The sequence below is a fragment of the Solea senegalensis genome, linkage group LG20 (assembly GCF_019176455.1).
Source record: "Solea senegalensis isolate Sse05_10M linkage group LG20, IFAPA_SoseM_1, whole genome shotgun sequence".
Lineage (NCBI taxonomy): Eukaryota > Metazoa > Chordata > Actinopteri > Pleuronectiformes > Soleidae > Solea > Solea senegalensis.
Window position 1 is genome coordinate 19,863,322 of NC_058039.1, and position 21,127 is coordinate 19,884,448.

General features: G+C 44.2%; 1 protein-coding gene across 3 annotated transcripts in view; it reads right to left on the reverse strand.

The window, feature by feature from the left end:
- The window catches only part of trappc9 (trafficking protein particle complex subunit 9), a 154,757-nt gene that overhangs the window by 58,192 nt on the left and 75,438 nt on the right, over nt 1-21,127 (reverse strand). For all 3 annotated transcript variants that reach the window (XM_044052130.1, XM_044052128.1, XM_044052129.1), the window contains one exon: nt 13,382-13,492. In XM_044052130.1, coding sequence (XP_043908065.1) covers nt 13,382-13,492 — 111 coding nt within the window. The remainder of the gene's footprint in view (nt 1-13,381; nt 13,493-21,127) is intronic.

A 21,127-nucleotide genomic window follows, 5' to 3' on the forward strand; every position in this document is an offset into this window, starting at 1 on the left:
TTTAGCTTCCATATTCCCCGCAGTTGTTGTACGGTGGGAGTGGAGTGCAAAGTTAGCTGGTGTGCTAACAGTAGCTGAGAAGGTAGCTGGTGTGCTAACGCTCGACAACACCTGGGCGCAGGAAGCCGGGGGGCAAATAAATCATTTCCAAACCGAGGTGAAGTGAGGAAAATGTTAGCTAACATTAGCTAACCTGGTGACGGAAAGTGTGGAAAAAGAATACTCACACCTTTTTTCAGGGTTCCCCCTTAGTGTAAGTATAGGCGATAAAACACTCCATGTTGAATTCCCTGCGCTTAAGACGGCAGCACGCGCATTTCACCGTGAATGTTACCGCCCCACTAGTAAGTTTACTTGGAGAGCTCCACCTTAGCTCCACCTTGTCCCTGCGAGAGTGCAGGCGAGGGAGGAAGAGCGGTATTATGTCAACGCGGAGGGACAAGTGTGCTGTTGGTGGCTGCACAGTGTAGCACAGTGTTTTACAGAGGATTTTATATATGAAGCTAATGTGCCGGATAAAGTCAGCAAACGTGTGTTCGTGTGTTCGCACCACTTCACATCAGACTGCGGCCAGCGGTCGCCGTATTTAGTCAGCGACGTACAAACACACACATTGTTAAGAAAAGGTCACACAGAGGTCATAACTGACCATTCTGACACGTCCTAATTAAACATATTTGTTCAGTACGTCCTCCATGACCGGAGCACAGACTCAGTCTGATACAGTCACATACAGCAGCAGTTTATGCAGCGATCAGCGGTGGATCAGCGGTGCTGTCCCTAAGTGTTTTTAACTGATTTACAGTTGGACAGTGTTCGGCTCCATCCTTATGTAGGACGTCTCTTCCTGTGACGACACTCTCGCTGTTTTCTGCTCACGCTGACATGTTGATATTGTCAGAGAACTAGTGGAGGGAGGGGGAGAGGAATGAGGGGAGGGAACAGGAGCTGAGCGAGTGAGCGCTGTAAAGAGGACAAATCAGAAACCCCCTCGAAGAAGTGGGCGTGTGTTTGCCTGTGTCTCATTTGCATATAAAGGGACCATGCATAAAACCGAGCGTTCTGAAAGGGGCGGGTTTAGCAGGGTTATTGAACTGCTATGATGCTTCATCCTTATGGTATTTTGACCAAAGCATGTCACTGACATGTTCATTAGGACACCAGGGAACTATTTTAACTTGGAGAAATAGGGTATAATATGTCCCCTTTAAGATCCGTCTGTGAGCAGTTAAGCTAACCAGCGTTAAAACCGACGTCAGACATACAGAATGTTGAAGCTGTTTAGAACGGCTTCCTTGATCCAATTTTTTTTTTTTAACCTTCTTGAAACTTTACACCATTTTGTGCTACAATAAACATTAATATCGTGTTAGAGTGTAGAGTCACACTGGTTATGGGTGAAAACCACATCTAACCTCCAAGAGCTTTTTTACGAAGGCCAGAGAGAACATTTAAAAAGGCCAAGCTCTGCCGCCACCACTCCCACTGTTGTCGTCTGCCGTTGATTCGATTGTAGAGTCTTTTAAAGGATGAGGCCATATCTGCAGACTCATCTAGCCTATTACAAGGGCTTTTAATAACAACCTGTGTGTTGAGCTCGGCCACCACTGAACTTCTCGGGGCCTGATCCCCACTCTCTCTCCCTCCCTCCAGTGCCTCACTGATAAGAGAGCCTACTTGGCCTTTATTTCCCCGGATGAAAACGGAAGTGAAAGGTAGATGAGAGATTGGGTGCAAAGATGTGACCGTTTTTATCAGAAATGTCCTATTTCTCAAAAGGGTACATAAACACAACCCAGACGTACATTACACAAACACGCTGGGGTGGGGAAGAAATAAGCTGTGTCATCTGTGTCCATGCATGCAGAGAGAGAATTATATCTGCCTGACAGCATGTGTCCTGCATCTTTGATGACTTACAACGAGCTTGACTGTGTTTCGATGGCACTGCAAAACATTACATGTTTGTACAGATTCCACCTAAGGATCATTGTGCAGTGAATGATATTTTTGGTTGGGGGGGCGGAAAAAAAAGCCAAGAGCAAGGTGAAGCAAGACTGATGTATGTCCCTGTGTTAGAACGACTGTTTAACACAACACTGATTCAGTACTCGCTCGTTCGCAGCTGCAGCTGGAAAAGATCTGGCTGTTTGCAGTGGAGAGTGAGAACTGAACCGAGAGTCACGCATGCACGTGACACACGGGACTCCACATGGATCTAGGGCTGCAGCTAACGATTATATACATAATCGGTTAATCTGATCTATGGTCACATTTGAATGCTGATGTATTGATCACTTTTCAATGCTGGCGGTGCTTTCACTCTAGTGGTACCATGAGACGGAGTCTACAACCCACACAAGTGGCTCAGGTAGTGCAGCTCATCCAGGATGGCACATCGATCCGAGCTGTGGCAAGAAGGTTTGCTGTGTCTGTCAGCATAGTGTCCAGAGCATGGAGGCGCTACCAGGAGACAGGCCAGTACATCAGGAGACGTGCAGGAAGCCGTACGAGGGCAACAACCCAGCAGCAGGACCGCTACCTCCGCCTTTGTGCAAGGAGGAATAGGAGGTGCACTGCCAGAGCCCTGCACAATGACCTCCAGCAGGCCACAAATGTGCATGCGTCTGCTCAAACGGTCAGAAACTGACTCCATGAGGGTGGTATGAGGGCCCGACATCCACAGGTGGGGGTTGTGCTTACATCCCAACAACGTGCAGGATGTTTGGCATTCGCCAGAGAACACCAAGATTGACAAATTTGCCACTGGCGCCCTGTGCTCTTCAAAGATGAAAGCAGGTTCACACTGAGCATGTGACGGACGTGACAGAGTCTGGAGACGCCGTGGAGAACGTTCTACTGCCTCCAACATGACCGGTTTGACAGTGGGTCAGTAATGGTGTGGGGTGGCATTTCTTTGGGGGGCCGCACAGCCCTCCATGTGCTCGCCAGAGGTAGCCTGACTGCCATTAGGTACCGAGATGAGATCCTCAGACCCCTTGTGAGACCATATGCTGGTGCGGTTGACCTGGGTTCCTCCTAATGCAAGACAATGCTAGACCTCATGTGGCTGGAGTGTGTCAGCAGTTCCTGCAAGACGAAGGCATTGATGCTATGGACTGGCCCGCCCGTTCCCCAGACCTGAATCCAATTGAGCACATATGGGACCACATGTCTCGCTCCATCCGCCAACGACACGTTGCACCACAGACTGTGCGGGAGTTGGTGGATGCTTTAGTCCAGGTTTGGGAGGAGATCCCTCAGGAGACCATCCGCCACCTCATCAGGAGCATGCCCAGGCATACAGGCACGTGGAGGCCACACACACTACTGAGCCTCATTTTGACTTGTTTTAAGGACATTACATCAAAGTTGGATCAGCCTGTAGTGTGTTTTTCCACTTTCATTTTGAGTGTGACTCAAAACCCAGACCTCCATGGGTTAATACATTTGATTTCCACTGAAATTGTTTGTGTGATTTTGTTGTTAGCACATTCATCTATGTTATTTTAGTATTCCCTTTTAATATTTTTAAGCAGTGTATGTATTTTTATATATATATGTATATATATATATATATATATATATATATATATATATATATATATATATATATATATATATATATATATATATATATATATATACACATCGTTAATTGTGCTGTAGTTAGGGATCTGAATGGTGCAGCAGAGGGGAATGGGTTTTTCTCTCATTCCATGCGTCTGCCACAGGAGGAAACATCGAAAAAGCCAAAGCCAACTCACATCACCAAATATCACTCTGTGACCTCTGACCCCGCATCACTAATTACCACCATCCTGCAGGAAGCAGTGGCAGTGAAGCCGTGTTTTAATGGCAGTCATAACGCCGGCTGCAGGATGAGCCGGTCACAGTGAAATGACCCCGCTCCTGATTAAACGCCATGTTGCATCACATTGAAAGTACATGATAATCACGTTAAAGCATTATGGTCTGTTTCATCATCTGATCGCAGCCAAACACACACAATGACAACCTGTTAACACATCTCACACCTGTGAGGACGCTCGATTCTGTAAAAAAACAACTAAATGGAATAACATTATGATTTATGATAATGACGACACTACTTCTCCTTGTGGTTTTACTACCGTCTGTGTAGGTTTTCTCTCGGGGGACTACGAGCAACGCCGCGAGCAATACGTCGCTGTTTAAATCATCCGAGCGCAGCCAGCAACAAAACAACAAAACAACAAATTACTTGCAAACAACATTTTTTTTATCAGAGCCTTTTTCACATCTTTTTTAGCAGCCAGTACTTGTGCGATGTCACCGGGGAGAAGCTGAGAGCCAAGAATGTACAGAGAGAGATGGGGTGGGTGTGTGTGTGTGTGTGTGTGCGTGTGCGTGTGTGTGTGTGTGTGCGTGTGTGTGTGCGCGCTTCTGCAAAGGAGTTTATTTTTAGCTCACGTGCAGAAGCTTAAGGGCGGAGATCCATGGAGGCTTGTGCAGAGGCAAGTGGAGAGAGCAACAGTCTATTTTTAGACTGCAGCTGACTCTGTAACCCTTTGTTAGCAACTGCAGAGGCAGCAGCAGCTGCATCAGCAGCAGCAGCAGCAGCAGCAGCAGCATCAGCAGCAGCTGCATCAGCAGCAGCATCCATCCCTATCCCTCTCAACATGATGAGGTGCAGTAAAACACAAATCCTTACAGCCAATTACTATACGGGGGATAGTTATGGAAGACTGCTTTTGTGCAGAGACGTGCAGGCTGTCATTTACCACGAAGGCTTTTGTAGACGCTTACTCCGGTTTCCAGCGTGAGCTATTTTTATCCAGAGAAGCCTGGGAGCTGTTTTGGTAGAGCAAAGCAGGGGCATGAGGAGGTTTAAACCATATTAAAATACATTATATTAAAGTCAATGCAGTAACAGGGAGGTTTGGGTATTTTATGAATATAACCATTAGGTTGAAGTGTTGTAGTGCATGTGTGCCGCACCTCCAGAGAGGGGGAAAGAAAAGATGGCAGTGTTGAGATGAATCCCAGGGAGAGGGGGAGCAGCAGCAGATGCACGCTCATATTTTTGCATATTGTCAACAAGTATATTTTGATTATTGATGATTTTTCCCACAATGAACAGAAGTAATAAACGATTTCCAATCTATGAGTGATGGAGAGAGGGAGAAAAATCACTAATATTCACACAAGGCTGGGGCTGCTGAAGACGGGATAACTGGCTGCAGATACATTATGTGCTCTGCCACCATAAAATGTAGCAGAAGAAGGAGGAAAGGTGGTCACCATGGAAACAGGCTTTGTTTGAGAAGCCCATGCAATGAGGCGCATCTACCCTTGAAGAGCCAAAACAGCACGGCCGACGGAGAGGAGGGCCGCGGATAAGAGTGAGAAACCCAAAATGGCCAAAGTGCCAACTTCCCGCTCTACTGCAGGGGGTGTTAATGAGCTGGCAGTGGAAGGCAGGCACTGGGAATCAGTCAGTGCCCAAGGGTTGATGCTGTGATGAGATGTAAACCGCCCCAGAGGCTTGTTGAGATCCCCGGGGAGAGACAGCTGTGTTGATGCAGAGTGGGGGCTGGGAACGCTGCCTCAGAGCGTCCCATGACTTTCAACCACAACATTCAATATTCTTTTCATTACAATGAAGAACCATCCGCTCTAAAGATCTCATAACACAAATTCACAGGATAAAAATAACGGCTGTGCAGAGTAAATAAATATGGAGTTAAAGCTGTGGCTTTAATTAGGAGCAGTGGGCTGCCACACTGAGTAGCACCCGGGGGGCTCAGGGGTACCCCAGCCCTTTTTGGCCAGGTGGGGATTTGAATGAGGTACTGACTGTTATGGGTGGCAGCAGGGACGCAAAGAAAATCATCAATAACATCTATGCCAGCCTAACTCAGGAATATCATGCTGTAAGACGACCTTTCATTTTTAAACACGCAAATCATTTTAATTTTTTGCAGCGATTCAAAATCTCTGCGTCATTTCTGCCTAAAAATGCAACGACCCGCTGACATTTTCCAGCCGTTAGCCGTGAAATGAACGTGATAAATCGTACTTTAACCGTCTAAGAGCGAGCGCTCTTTGCTGTTACCGTAATCACGTGACAAGTTTATGTGCTATTCCAACGGTTTCTGAAAGCTGAGAGCTTCAAACACTTCAAAGCCAACTATGTGGTGAGTTTTTTCTCAATAAAACTAAAATGAAATTCCATTTTTTGTTTTTCTTGACTTGAAACTGTAAATATTGTAAGTAACTGCCAAAATTGCCTAATTCCAATAATTGTATTAATACAACGATGGATTGACAGAGAAACTAAAGTGAAAGACATTGTCACTGAGCTCCGTGGCGTTTTTCTTCCTCCTCCTCTTCTCCAGTGCATTCATGAAAATAAATTCACCTAGGTTCAAAATATACCCGTTCATTTTAGTGTTTGAAAAGACACAAATGAACCAAACTATGGAAGCAGAAGAGCAGCAGCTCCTGTTTCCTCACGCACTGAACATGCTGACGTGTGTGTGCACTTTAAATCACTCCACTATCAATCATGCATACATAACAACTCTCTCATGGTTGAATGTATTCATGACCATGTAAATAAAGATTGTTTTTCATGTAATCACTGCTTTAGAGCTGCTCCTCATTCGAGAATATTCCATATTAATGTATTTATGTCGACATGTTAATTTAGAGCTGCAACTAATAATCAGGAATATTCTCAATGAATCTATAAAATGTAAAGCTGAAAGAATTACTCGATGAATCAATGACTAAATTAATCGTCAACTAATTAGATAATTGATTCATCGAGGATTTAAAGCAGTTTCTCTGATTTTTCAGCTTCTTAATTGTGAATATTTTCTGGTTTCTTTGCTCCATAAAACAAAGAAATCATTCAAACTGAATGAAGACGTTTCTGACAGTTTACAAACTCAACGATGACTCAAATAATCGAGAAAATGATCAACTGATTAATCGGTTATGAAAATAATGGTTAGCTGCAGCCCTAATACAATGTCAGAAAAATGTTAATTAATCTCTCTTTCTCAAAATGATAACATTCTTATTTAATGTCTTAATTTTGTCCAAGAGCCACAAAAATTGAGTTCACTGTGAGGGAAATTAGGGAACTTATGACTAACTGATGAAGAGGTGAACTGTTCCAGCACAAAAACACGGTGGAACATCAGCTGCATGTGAGCGAGAGTGAGATGTATGATGGAATCTAACGCTCGATGTCTATGTCGAAACTATTTGATCCAAAAAAATCCCAACCAAACAAACCTGCTTAAGAAAATCTTCTTGTAGAAATTAGACCTCGAGCTTTTAATTCATGTCACAAACTGGGATTTTAATTTGCTCACTCTCATCATAACGTCGTCATTAGATCAAAGACACACCTGCAGAAAGGTCAGGACTGAGAGAGAGAGGGAGGGAGGGAGGGGAGGGAGGGAGGGAGAGAGGAGGGAGGGAGGGAGAGAGAGAGAGAGAGAGAGAGAGAGAGAGAGAGAGAGAGAGAGAGAGAGAGAGAGAGAGAGAGAGAGAGAGAGAGGGAGGGAGAGAGAGGAGAGGGAGGGAGGGAGAGAGAGAGAGAGAGAGAGGGAGGGAGGGAGAGGAGGGAGAGCAAGAGGGAGGGAGAGAGAGAGAGAGAGAGGAGGGAGGGAGGGAGAGAGAGAGAGAGAGAGAGAGGGAGGGAGAGGGAGAGGGAGAGGGAGAGGAGAGAGAGAGAGAGAGAGAGAGAGGGAGGGAGGAGAGGGAGGAGGGAGAGAGGAGAGAGAGAGGGAGGGAGAGAGAGAGAGAGAGGGGAGAGAGGGAGGGAGAGAGAGAGAGAGAGGAGGGAGGGAGGGAGAGAGAGGGAGAGAGAGAGAGAGGAGAGAGGGGAGGGAGAGAGAGAGAGAGAGAGGGAGAGGAGGGAGGGAGAGAGAGGGAGGGGAGAGAGAGCGAGGGAGGGAGGGAGAGAGAGAGAGGGAGGGAGAGAAAGGGGGAGAGAGGAGAGAGAGAGAGGGAGAGAGAGAGGAGAGGGAGAGAGAGAGAGGAGAGAGAGGGAGGGAGCGAGAGAGAGCGAGGGAGAGAGAGAGAGAGAGAGAGAGAGGAGAGAGAGAGAGAGAGAGAGAGAGAGAGAGAGAGAGAGAGAGAGAGAGAGAGGGGAGAGCGAGGGAGAGAGGAGCCAGGGAGGGACTGAGAGAGAGAGAGAGGGAGAGAGAGAGAGAGAGAGAGAGAGAGAGAGGAGACAGAGAGAGAGACACACAGAGTGAGAGAGAGACATAGAGAGAGAGCGAGAGGGAGACAGAGAGAGACACAGAGAGAGCGAGAGGGAGACAGAGAGAGAGAGACATAGAGAGAGCATGGTGTATATGCAGAGCAGTGACTACAGACACTTAGTCTTGAGTCATTAAAGAAGAGTTGTAATCATCTCACTGTCAGAGCGTCAGAAGGTTCACGTGAAGCAGTCTGATGAATACATGACCAAGAGTTTTCCCAGAGAAACACAAACACTCCACTAATGCTGAGGGAGTTTTCTCCAATTGAGCCTGAACACAGCATGGAGATTGATGGCGTCAGGTTCTGCTGCATGTGGGCGTGACCTAACCTAACATCATCTCCTCATATTCACTCCCAGGATGGAAAACTGTGACAAAGAAAGACATGGAGCTGATCTTCACCATCTAAACCATCAGTCATGACAGTAAGTCAGATGTTTCATTGCCTCATGCTTCATGGTGAGTTTAAGCACACAGGGTGGATTTCCCCAACAGACGAACATCAACAAAACCTGCACGTGTCGAGAAGTGGGCGCAAGAGGCTAAAAACTCAGGTGGTACTCCAGGGTGATTCTCGTGGCATAGCAGGGGGGACACACGGGTACGTCGCCAGTCGCCAGAAAACCGGGTTAATGCGCGACTTGAAGTAGGCCTAAGAAGAGCCTAATGCTAACGGCTCCGCTGTGGAGGAAGAGGACCAACAGCCTAATCGATGCGGCTCAGGAACCTGCTACTGACCATGGCTGCTGCAACCAACAGGCAACTGAAGGCCAAGGTCAGGAGTTCAGAAAGTCAGCGGAGGACTGTTGCCCCCTCAGCGTCCAGGTTGTTGTACTGGAGCGGCGCAATAACCGGGATGATAAAGGCCTAATGACCTGCTTCCCTGCACAGATGTTAAAGGTTAAAGAGGTCAAGGTCAATTGGTGGAGTGCCAATATTTCAGAAAAGCAAACCTTTTAGAGGTGAGCCTGTTCACAGCCGCACCGCTAATACTGTTTAAACAAGATTAAACATCCTGCAATATCGACCGACCAATCTCTCTGATCTTTGTTCAAAGAAAATGAAAGTTTGCATTGGACTGCATGGAGATCTAAACCTGGTCATTACTCCTGAACATCAAAGTCGCCGCTCACACTCTGAGATACTTCACTTTTTCCACATTCACCATTTAAGGAGGACGCCATGGAGGGCATAAAGAGCGGGTAACAAGGCAGAGTCTTTGAATGATGGATGAGACCATGAGGCAGCGCAGACACTTAACCTGCCATCCTCTCCTGAACAAAGAGAAAATACACAAAACACTCGCAACGTCGCACAAACATGTTCTTTGTTGTCCAGGAGAACTATTTAATAAAAGTAATTCACCTGCTGTCACTATCTAAAGCTACTTGTTGTAATGGAAAACAGTTCCCGTGACCCCCTCGTACAGACACAGGGCTGCATTCGCTGCATTCGCTTCCACGTCTGAAGGCTCTTCCCTCCTCTCTCTGTTTGCACAGCCGTGGAAAAAGGTTCAACGGCAACAATTAGAAACCATTTGTCGTCGGGAAGAAGTGCGGATGACTGACAGAGTCATTTTTGCGAGTGTCGCGTCGAGGCCGCGGCTTCAGCAAGTCCTGGAAGACGACGCCAGGAAACATACTGCACCTGACACCTCATTCATCACGGCGCGGGGAAGAAATATGAAAAGACAGGGCCATCTGATGTACACAGACAATGAGTTGGAGAGACAGGCACAATATGGTTTCTGCAGACCAAGATCTACGGGGTCTGTGGCCCGGTTTTCTCCGCTTATGCAAAATTCTTCTATCCGACTCTGGATGAGTGCATGTCAGAGGAAACATCAGCATTTCTGCCAAAAACTGAGCCGGGAATGAGCGACGCTGTTTCCAGTCTTCTCTGCCTCTGCGAGGTATCTACATGAAGAATCAATGTGCTTGATCTGAGCTTAACCTTTGATAATAAATGTATGTATCTGGCAGATGTTAACATAATCACATCTGCACTTGTTACCAGACTCTAGTAGTTTTTCTTTCTTTCAATCATTCTGCAGAACTCTTTCTCCATGTTCCGTAAACCATTAACTATCATCGGATAGCGCTCTTTACGTTACTGTAACTACACGACAGTTTCTGAACGCTAAGAACTTCCTTTTTTTTTTTTATTGAAGTCATTTTACTGACACAGACGTAGGAAGCTGGCGAATCGGCGCCCTTGTCCACACCCTCAACAGAACAGAACATGTAGTTTCCATGTTGTTGGCCTGTATTTGTGTTTATACTGTTCACATCTCAAATCTTATTCATGTACAACTACAGCGTTTTTATCTAAATAAAAAAACTGTATGTTTAAAGGGTCAACTGTATGTTTTTTATCGATGATTGAAAAAGAAAAACTTTAAACAAGTAAAAAGGGAGTTAAAATAGTCTAAATGTCCACCAGTTAAAAATCCTCTAAGAGAGACAAAGACATTGAAGGACAGAGAAGGGAGACTCCTCCACATGAAGGTCACATGTCTCCAAAAGGTGAGGATTTTCCACAAAATGAGCATTTACTCCCAGAATAAATGACTGAAGAGATTTGCTCGCTGATATTAAAATGACCTGGAAATGGTGAAACCTTTGTTGTGTATCAGCAGTTCCAGTGAAAAGAGATTTATCTATAATCTTAATTTGTTTTCGAAGGCGGTCTTTAGTCTGTTAGGGGTGTGTCTGTGGGTTGGTCATCTCTGCCAGCCCACCAACCTTCTGTTGTTTGTGATATTTGCTTTTCATTCTGCTACAGATACACAACTCTGTCAGGTTTGCTGGTTTGAGTGAAGTGGGGGGCGGGATTTAATCCAACGCTATGTGACAGTATTATTGAAATGAACTCACCATGGTAAAAGCAAATTGTGATTCTGACTTTCCTGTCTGTGGTGAAATAAAAAATGATTCTCCAGGTGCTGGACGTGAAAGTGTGTGAGTGGGACTGACGCAGGACACTGTGGAAGTGTTGAGTCTTTTTTAACTGCGTCACTCTTGAACTCGCTGGGCCTGGTTCTGGTTCTGTCTGAGTCACTAAGTTACACACTCGTCGTAATGTCCCTGCCCACTCAGCACATTTACATAACGCATGGACAGAGGTTCAGGTGCGGAGCGGGGAGTGAAAACCAACTCTGTTGCAAGTCAGTGACCAATCACAATGATTTGGATGCTGTTGTTTTCAGTCGCTTTAACCGCTGTGGAAGGAAAGTCAAATGCAGAGTGGCAGTCGACGCCTGCGGAGAACGCGAGGGGGAAAAGTGTCGACTAAATGTGTTTGGTGTTTTACGTCGAGCACCACTTCAGGCTTCGCACAGATCTGTTTTCGTCAACTTGTTCCTCTCAGACTTCTCTCTGGTTACTATAGAAACGGCCGGATTGGAACCCACCTGATGTTAAAACCAGCTTCCACCAAATCCCCCCCAAAAAACACCTAACTTTAAATAGACATTTTTGAGGCACACGATGGTACGACTGCTGATCTGAAAACCTCATTCCAGCACGGAAAAAAAGATTTGGAGTGACCCGAGTGACCTGGGTGTTTGAAGAGATCCCATAATTCCCTTCAAATAACATTCCTCCCCTGTGCTGAAAGCACCGACAGTGTCTGTATGAGTCACCTACAGTGTACTGCTGCCCGTGGCTAAGGATGCACTGACGAGACAACGCTGAGAGGAATCAGAATTTCACCGCTCTCCAGTGAGAACGGCAAACTGAGCGAGAGGGAGTGCTGCAGGAATAAGAAATAAGGAGGGAGAAAGAGAGAGAGAGAGGGAGAGAGAGAGAGAGAGAGAGAGAGAGAGAGAGAGAGAGAGAGGGAGGGCCATTAATGTGCACATGGTCAGGTATGTCTGTGTCTCAGGAGGTGAAAAATAAAAGACCTTGTCTTTGGTTTTTCCTGTGTGCTGCACTGAGGGTGCACACAGCAAAGTCAGCACTGACTGTGTCTAAAATTTAGATTCCCAGCACCTGATGCTGGGAATCTGACGACATCTGACGACACACAAGCGCGCGAGTCGTCAACAACAACAGAAAACATCACATTTCGTGAGGCATACTCAAGTGGGAGACTAGATGCCACGCAAACTCCTCCCCCAATCCCCCAAACTGTGAAACTCAGAAGTTATCACAGCGAATTTCTGAGTGAGACATAATATGTCTAGAGGAGGACGACTCTGTCCTTCACTGCGTGATTTTGCCACACTGCAGCGTAGCAGGTAAGGTGTAGGACAGGCATCATCAAATGGCGGACCTCGGTCTGGGCACTAGGGCTGGAAAGTCCCGGTCGACTAATGGATTAATCAGTCGATATGTTGTGGTTCGACTCAAATTCTGATACGTCGACTTTTAATTTCATACAGTCTATGGTTAATTTGATTTCATGTGGAGGAATGTACCAAGTGCTAATGGGGGTGTTTTCAGAATTTTGGATTAGCCCCACCCACAAGAGACAGATTAAAGAACGTCTAGTGGTTTTATTTCATGTTGAGCTACAGTCAGTCGTCCTCTAACATCCGTGTCACAGACGTCACAGTGTGGCAGCATTTTACAAAATAGATGGCGGGAAAAAAGTCAAAAGCAAAGTTTGCCAGCGCCAGTTTTCATATCACAGCTCGACTACAAACATATCATATAAAAACTCTGTCCGTTTTGAGTCCATGATCATATCAGAACTGGCTTTTTCAATGTTTTAGTCTAATAATCACTGATTCGTTGTATAACTGCAGACGCACTCGCCCGCAACAGCGGCAGCGATCTGTTTGTGTCTCCGCCGCAAAGCTGAGCTCCTGTGTTCAGTGTCTCTGTGTGAGGACATGAGACAAACCATCGAAATATTCCTCAACAGTTGATATCAACGTAGTATTGTATAGTATATAGTATATTTTCAGAAATCCTGCGCAGATGCACGAGACGCAAAGCGCTTTCAGAGCCGTCGGCCCAGCGGAGCGTGACCACACACATCACGTGTTTGTACATGTGAACCAAGCTCATAAACATAAATTGTGGCCTCGTGTGCACCTTGTGTGTGTGTGTGTGTGTGTGTGTGTGTATATATATAGACAGAGAGAATAGAAACTACTTTACTTGACTCACCTCTGGCACTCGCTGGCGTGCAGAACCAGATCCTGGTTGTTCTTGGCGTTGACCGTGACCTCATGCTCTGTTGGGTTGAAGATGTCGAGCAGCAGGTGACACTGGCGGGTGCTGTGGACACATACACACACACACACACACACACACACACACACACACACAACAATGAAAAATGGTGTTTGTGTTTGCACGGTCACAAATAACAACAAGCTCACAATGGTTCGAGTCCAGCAGGGTGACTCAGCCTCTTTTGTCTTTCTGCCCATGTAACCTGTGCATAATGACTTGTTAATGAGCGCGTGGGTGTGTACGTACGTACGTTATGCATGAGGTTACAGTTACCTTCTAAAAATAAAGAACCACTGACACGCTGCACAAAGCAAATGCATGAGATCAAGAGAAGAGACTGTGTGAAGCACTCATCAGTCCTCGTCAGAACATCAAAAGGTGGCTGTGCTTTCATCAGACCCACAGACCCACACGCCCCGGCTGCAGCAGGCCATCTCCTCCTCATCCTCCTCCTCATCATCATCATCATCATCATCATCATCATCATCATCATCAACCCAGGCCTGCTTTTCTCATGCAGATCATAAGAGGCCCAATTTGTGATTAAGATCACAGGGGGAGATGATGCAGGATTATTTTTAAAAATGAACCCCTCAGGTAGTTTTTCTTCTCCGTCACGTAATGACACGATGAAAGGAAAGGAATCTTGAAATAGAAACCGAGCAGACAGGTCAGTGTTTGTGGAGGTGGTCAAGAACGCATACTGCGTTTATGTCCCATCGTTATTTGTACATGTATGAAGCTTAAAATGTTCCCAGTGTTTCATTCACACAAGACTTTGTGTTGATTTCCAGACTTCAGTATGTGTACGTCGTTGTTGAAATCTATGAAACTATATGATATATATATATGTATATACAGTATATATATATATATATATATATGTGTATATATATATATATATATATATGTATATATATATATACACATATATATATATATATGTGTATATATATATATACATATATACACATATGTGGAACTATGTACAGTATATACAGTACATAGATACTGTATGTGAAAGATGAAAGAGGATGGACAACTTAAGGAAAGTTAATTATTATCTTATTCCGACACAATGTAACTCACATGATACAAAGTAAAGTGGGACAAACTCAATTAAAGGAGGAGAAAACTAATTACAGGAAAACCATGTTTGTACGCGTTACGCCATCATGTACAAAGAAGATAACCAAAAGAATAGAAACTAATACTGAAAATATCAATCGTAACCATTAGAGGTGAAACAATTACTCAATTAATCGATCAACTATTTTGATAACCGATTCAGCGGTTTGAAGTTTTCTGATTGTTTCAGCTTGTTAAATGTGAATATTTTCTTCATTTCTTTGCTCCATATAACAAATAAATCATTTGTGGACAAAAACAAGACATTTGAGAACATCGTCATTTCAAGGTTTGACAAACACTGATCAATGTTTTTTAACGATTATGAAACTAGTTGTTAGTTGCAGCTCTAGTAACCATTCATAACATATATCCTTTTTTATCTAGTGTTATTGAAATATCTGGTTTTTTGATGGTGGGAGATCTGTGAGATCGTCACAAACTTAAGTTTGTTATATATGAGTCAGATTGAGTAAATGGGATACATGCATACATCCTGAGATAATCGAGTCAACTTGGGAAAACATACATGAATGATGAAGAGATTATTCCAAGCAATTAAAGACACTGTCAAACCACATGAAGAGGAAATCACTTCTCTGTGATCTTCACGAGCTGGCTGTGGGCCGCGCCTCGACTCACACGAGTTACAATGGTTTCATCTTCTTCAGTTGTTATCATTCGTGCCATTAAAGGCTGCACATCAACCCATCTTCCCCACAGGTTACACTCACACCTCGCCTCTTAAATCTCAGGGTTAATGGACGCTTAAGTTCAGCCTCCCCGACTCCCTAATAAACTGCTGTAGCAATTAAAGGAGATTTTTTTTCTCTCCAGTCAACCAATGTTTCATTAAGTGTCTCAACGTCTTTGTTGGTGGACGTGATTAACGGGCCGGTGGTGGTGGGCGGCGTGGTACTGATTTATAGACCAGCACATTTAGCTGAGGTGATCAATCAGACGAAGCACAGGCTCACTGCTCACGGGATGGACTGTAGACACAGACGATGTGAGTTTGCACCTTTTTATTTGAGGAATTGTGGTGCCAACACAAAACAGACCAACACCTCAAACACTACGGTCGTGAACAAATGACCAATCAAAATAATCGATAGTTTCACAGTGTGGTAAAAACTGACTGGACATCATTTTAGATCGCGTGCTTATTGCAAAGTAGTGGGCGGCGAAAGTGGCGCGCACACACACACACACAACAGGACGGGGGTAAAAATGCAGCGATCAATGGCGCTGAGGCCCCACATCTCAAGTCAATTCTGTAAATCTGCAGTCGATAAGTGCTGATTTAGCAGCACCGCTCTGGCACCACAACGTGACACATCTCATGCACAGAGTACGTGATGGCCTCAATTAGCCGTGCTGGATTTAGAGGACTGCCAATGAGGGGGCTATTTTGAGCTAAAAGACGCCAATAAGAGACACATCATTCCTGTGTCCACAAATAAAGACTGTGTGGCAAGTAGAAAATAGCTGTAAAACTAATTACTGGCTTGTCAGTCAGTATGTGCTTCACACTGAATAATAAGTTTAAATCAAACAGTCGCCGTTGTTGTTTATAATGTTTATATACAGTGGATTCTGCTGTGCACTGTGGCATTACCTGGAGCTGCATGGTGCAAGAACAGCAGCAGCTGTGCTTGAACATGCAGACACATACAGTAGACGGGTAGTTTATTAAGTCCCTGAATTGCTTTGTGTTAAACAAGTGTCGCGAGCATTTTCAATGTCGAACAGTCATTTTCACGAGGAGCCAAATTTATGACCGTGATAAAAATATGATTGTGAAATTCTACTGAACATCCAGGTTTTGTTTTTAGCAATAGAATGTTTGTCAGACATCTCGGTACACAGTCCAACTGTAGGCAGCCGTCACCATGTCACCATGTAAAATAAATAAGAGTTTGAACGTAGTTGACATTTGTTTATATTTAAAAGTCACGCACCACAGCTTTAAAGGATCTAAATCATTAAAGCATCAAAAGCCAATTCGGTTCATAACTGTTCTGCGTGTCGTCTGTCAGATAAAGGCAGCAGAGCACGAGCAGCACACGCTTTTCTTCCGTGTGAAAAAGAACACACTAAGCTCCAGTTATAGCTAACACTATAGGATGCACTTTCAGTATGTATACTGAAAGTGTACATATATATACATACATATATACACATATATATGTGTATATATATATATAGGTATATATATATATATATATACATATATACATACGTATACATACACATATAGATATATATATACACATATATATCTATATATATATATGTATAAATCTGTGACACATCCAGGCTACGTGTGACTTTCTTTAACAGATGTGTCACCTCACATTTGCTCTGACCTCTGTGACCAAGGGTCATCTGCCTGTAAAGAGCAGACGTAACAGGGCAGAGTGTGAAACTACACCTAACTGTCATTCAACCTATACTGAGGACATGACATATACTGCCAATATGTGTTTAGGTATAAAGGGTCTCAGTCGAGCCTTTAGATGTATTCATTTCCCCGGGGAGAAGTGCATGTGAGAGAGAGGAAGGCTAATGGCACCGCTCTACACGCGACACAAACACACAAACTGGTGACGAGCAAAGCGGCTGTGTTCGGTGTAACTGAACCTTTAGAATCAGTGAATTAAAAAGACCAGTTCAGCACTTCCTCCATGACTGGAGCGCAGACTCTGTGTGACACAGTCACTGAACTGAAACACGGGCTGTGACTCAGCTTTAAATACACAAGGCTCCTCTGTTCAATATTGAGATTTTAGACATTCCCTTCACATCAACGCATGTTTTCAGGATTTTTAAGTCTTTTTGTATTGGACATTGATCTCATGACACTTATGTAATATTATATCTTATGTGTAATATTTTAGTATCGGCTCGGCTCGCTTGGAACCAAGTTAGTTCATGCAATGCTGAAAAGACCCATCAGCTCTACACAACTGTCTTTTACATGGCGACAGATGGAGACAAGTGAGGCGGCTGCCTACAGTTGGACTGTGGTTAAAAGCACTAAAGAAAAAAAAACAACAGGTACCAGGTACTAACCCTAATGGAAAAGGAAAAAGTGCCATAAGAGGGGAAAAGAAAGGCGTGATAATAAGGCAAAGGAAAGGACATGGAAGACACTGGATTGCTGCATTACATCTCATGTTCTTGTCTGTGTGTGTGTGTGAGTCACAGTGTCTGAGGGACAGGACAGAAAAGTGGAGCCGGAAAGAATGAGAAGCATGAGGAGAATTGAACTGAGGGAGGATGAGAACGAGATCAACAGGGGTGAGAGGTTGCTGCTCGAGAAAGGATCTAGTTTAACTACGGTAAAAGGTTTGTGGAAGGTATCAGTGTCTGCAGTATCAATGCTATGAAACACTCATCACTTCCAGATATTACTATTCCAACTCGCCGGTTCAGGTTAGCTGTCAGTTCACCAGGCAAAGCCGCTCACTAACTATCTATACCAAGCTTACACGTCACCTTTTCTCTGTTTCACAGGGAACCACAGGCTGAAAACCAGTTTGAAGAGAAAAGAGAGCGAGAATAACAAGCAGGGAGGAACAAGAGAAAACAGGGAGGGTCTAAGAGCACAGGGGCAACCGTCTAAGAGCACAGGGGCAACACGGGCAGGACAAGCAGCGTTTACTGAGTCAAACTGCCTTTCTGCAGGCGCTTCTTTGTCTTTCCACATGTACTCTGACCTATTTGCAGCCGGCTCACTTTACTAGCTCCGTGTTGCCGCTGCCTCCGTCTGTCTCGGCATAATCAAACTTATCACTTCCCGTGTGCAACGTGGGAATGTTAAGCATTGTGTGAACTCATTACAAATCATTTGTCATTGAGTAAATAGTTACACACAGTTCCATTAACTGCAGGAATCCAAAATAAAGACAAACGTCAGCATCTACGCGAGTACGTTTTATAACAGCTGTCATGTACTGGAGGCGTCACCGTCATCCAGCCGTCTGACAGTGACAGGTGTGTGTGTGCTCCATGATGGACGCTGTCAAAGTCTGATCATACACATCACATTCACAGCCTTGATTATACCTTACAGTTGCCTGGTGCTCACTGACAACACACATGTCAGTGTGCACTGCTGAGCAGCGCCACACAGAGGCTGTTTATAGTTTGGTCCCACAGGGTGAAACATAAACAGGTCAATGACGAGAACAACCTGTAAAAAGGTGGAGAATTAAAGAAAGAGGTCATACGGAGGCTTTGTGTGTCTGCACTCACACTTAAGAGGATATCAGCTTCCTCTCGGGAGAAGTTTCTCTGTGTGTCTCCGCTCCATTAGCAGAGCAGCAGAGTGTCACGGGTGGGAGAGCAGTGCTTTAATGGGGGAGGAGAGGGAGAAAACTGTCCCTCTCTGCTCTGGCTGTTTTATGTTATTTATAAGTGAGATTATTCAGGCTATCAGTGTCGATGAAGTAGAAGGTTTTGGTCGTGTTTTAAAATGACATTGCAAGAGTCCACATCAGGCGTGACACAGTACATGTCTCTTCTTATTAAATGTTATGTCATGTTGTGTTTTTGGCCATGAAGCAGGTCAGTGTTACGATTGGTGTGTTTCCACCGGCACGGCACGGCAAAGTTGTTGTGTTTCCACTAGCATAGTACCTGGTACCAGGTTCCACGCGAGCCGACTGCCGGCTACTGATTGGTCAGAGCATCGTCGCAGGACACAAGAATCATGCCGAACAATGCCGAACTGTAGATGAGTTAAAAAGACTTAACAATCCTAAAAAACGTGGATAAATCTCCAACATTTACCAGGGAAATGTCTAAAATCTCCATCTTTAACAGAGGAGTCTGGTGTATTTAGCAGCATCACACACCCTGCCGCTGTATGTCAGTGACTGTGCTCCAGTACTGTACTGAACTAACACTTTTAATGAACTGATTCTAATGATTCAGTTACACTGAAAACAACTGCGTGACTCCGCCCACCTTGAGTAAGTACTATTTTTGTAGTGGCTAAATGGTGCAGTGCCGTGCCGTGCCAGGACCTTAGTGGAAAAGGGTTGTATGACACACAGGCATTTTAGCTTTATCTAATAAACCTTATTTTCCTTATTGACTATCTATCTTTAAATCTGACTTAGGAAGCACAAACTGAGGATCTGTGTCTGTTGTTGCTGTGTTAATAGTTCATAACACACACACACACACACACACAGTGCTGCAGAACTATGGATGTACAGAGGCAGAAAAAGAAGGAATGGTGCCACAAAAGAGACACCTGAGGAGAACAACAGGGGGACCAAAAAAAGAGCTAAAAACCTGAGGAAAAGAAAAGAGCAAAAGCAGTCGGATGAAGGGGGAAAAGGGAGGGTGGTGAGGGAGAGGGAGACAAAAAGCAAACTGCATTTAAGACAATGGTTTAATATTCCTCTCCATGACTGTGAGCAGCTACTGTGCTACTGCATTCATCAGGATCCAAGGAAAGCACGGCTAAATCAAACACTACAAGGACGAGGAGGCAAAGGAGAATGTTCAAAAATAAGTATCTGTAGCACCGTGAGGGAGGGAGGGAGGGAGGGGAGGCGGTGAGAGACACAAACAGATCAAATGAATCAGTTGCTGCATGACTGAGCAATTTCATATATAGATATATAGAGATAGACAGATATCTTCACTTCAAAACTCTCTCTGAACTTGAAACAAAAGATATTTGATAGAACTCATCACAACAGGACGCTAATGTCTGTCCATCCACAGGGAAAATCAGAGGACAGCCAGACTAATATCGTCAGGGAGATAATGTTGATTTCTTGAGTGACTTCTTTATTTCTCAGTTGTTATAAAGACCATTTTTAATCTGTGGAATATCACTTAAAGTCTTCTGTTGTCTCAAACAGACAGATACAGTGGCTACATTACAACAGCACGTGCTACTAGTTTAACGGCTGACTCGACAGGTGAGGACTCAGTAAGGCCTGAATCCACACATGTCTCTGTTGAATAATCCATTATTAATCGATTACCAAATCCACCGTCAACTATTCTGATAATCGATTTATCGGTTTGAGGGTTTTTTTTCATGATTAAAACAAGATTTCTCTTATTGAAGATTCTTCAATAAGTAGCAAGTAGTATGAAAACTATAACCAGGAAATGGTTGCAACTAGATCCGCCAACATTGGCTCGGGATCATTCAAGAAATTTAGTGTATGGAGAGACTTACTTTTGTTTAAGACTTCAGTTGGAGAAATGGATTGTGTATGCGCCATTAAATAGTGCGACGTTATACCATGATGTATGTGTATGTGTATGTATTTATATGTAAAAGAATCTTTTGATTTTAAATGTAACACCCATGATGTTCCCATGTTCTTTGTACATTATTATTAGTTAAAATGTGAATATTTCCTTCTTTCTTTGCTCCACATGACAAAGAAATCATTCAAAACTGAATCATTCCAGAACATCGTCATATCTGGGTTTGACAAACACTGATCCAACGTCTTTCCCAGATGTTCTAACATTTTATCGAGCGGAACATAAATATGCCAAATATTGTGT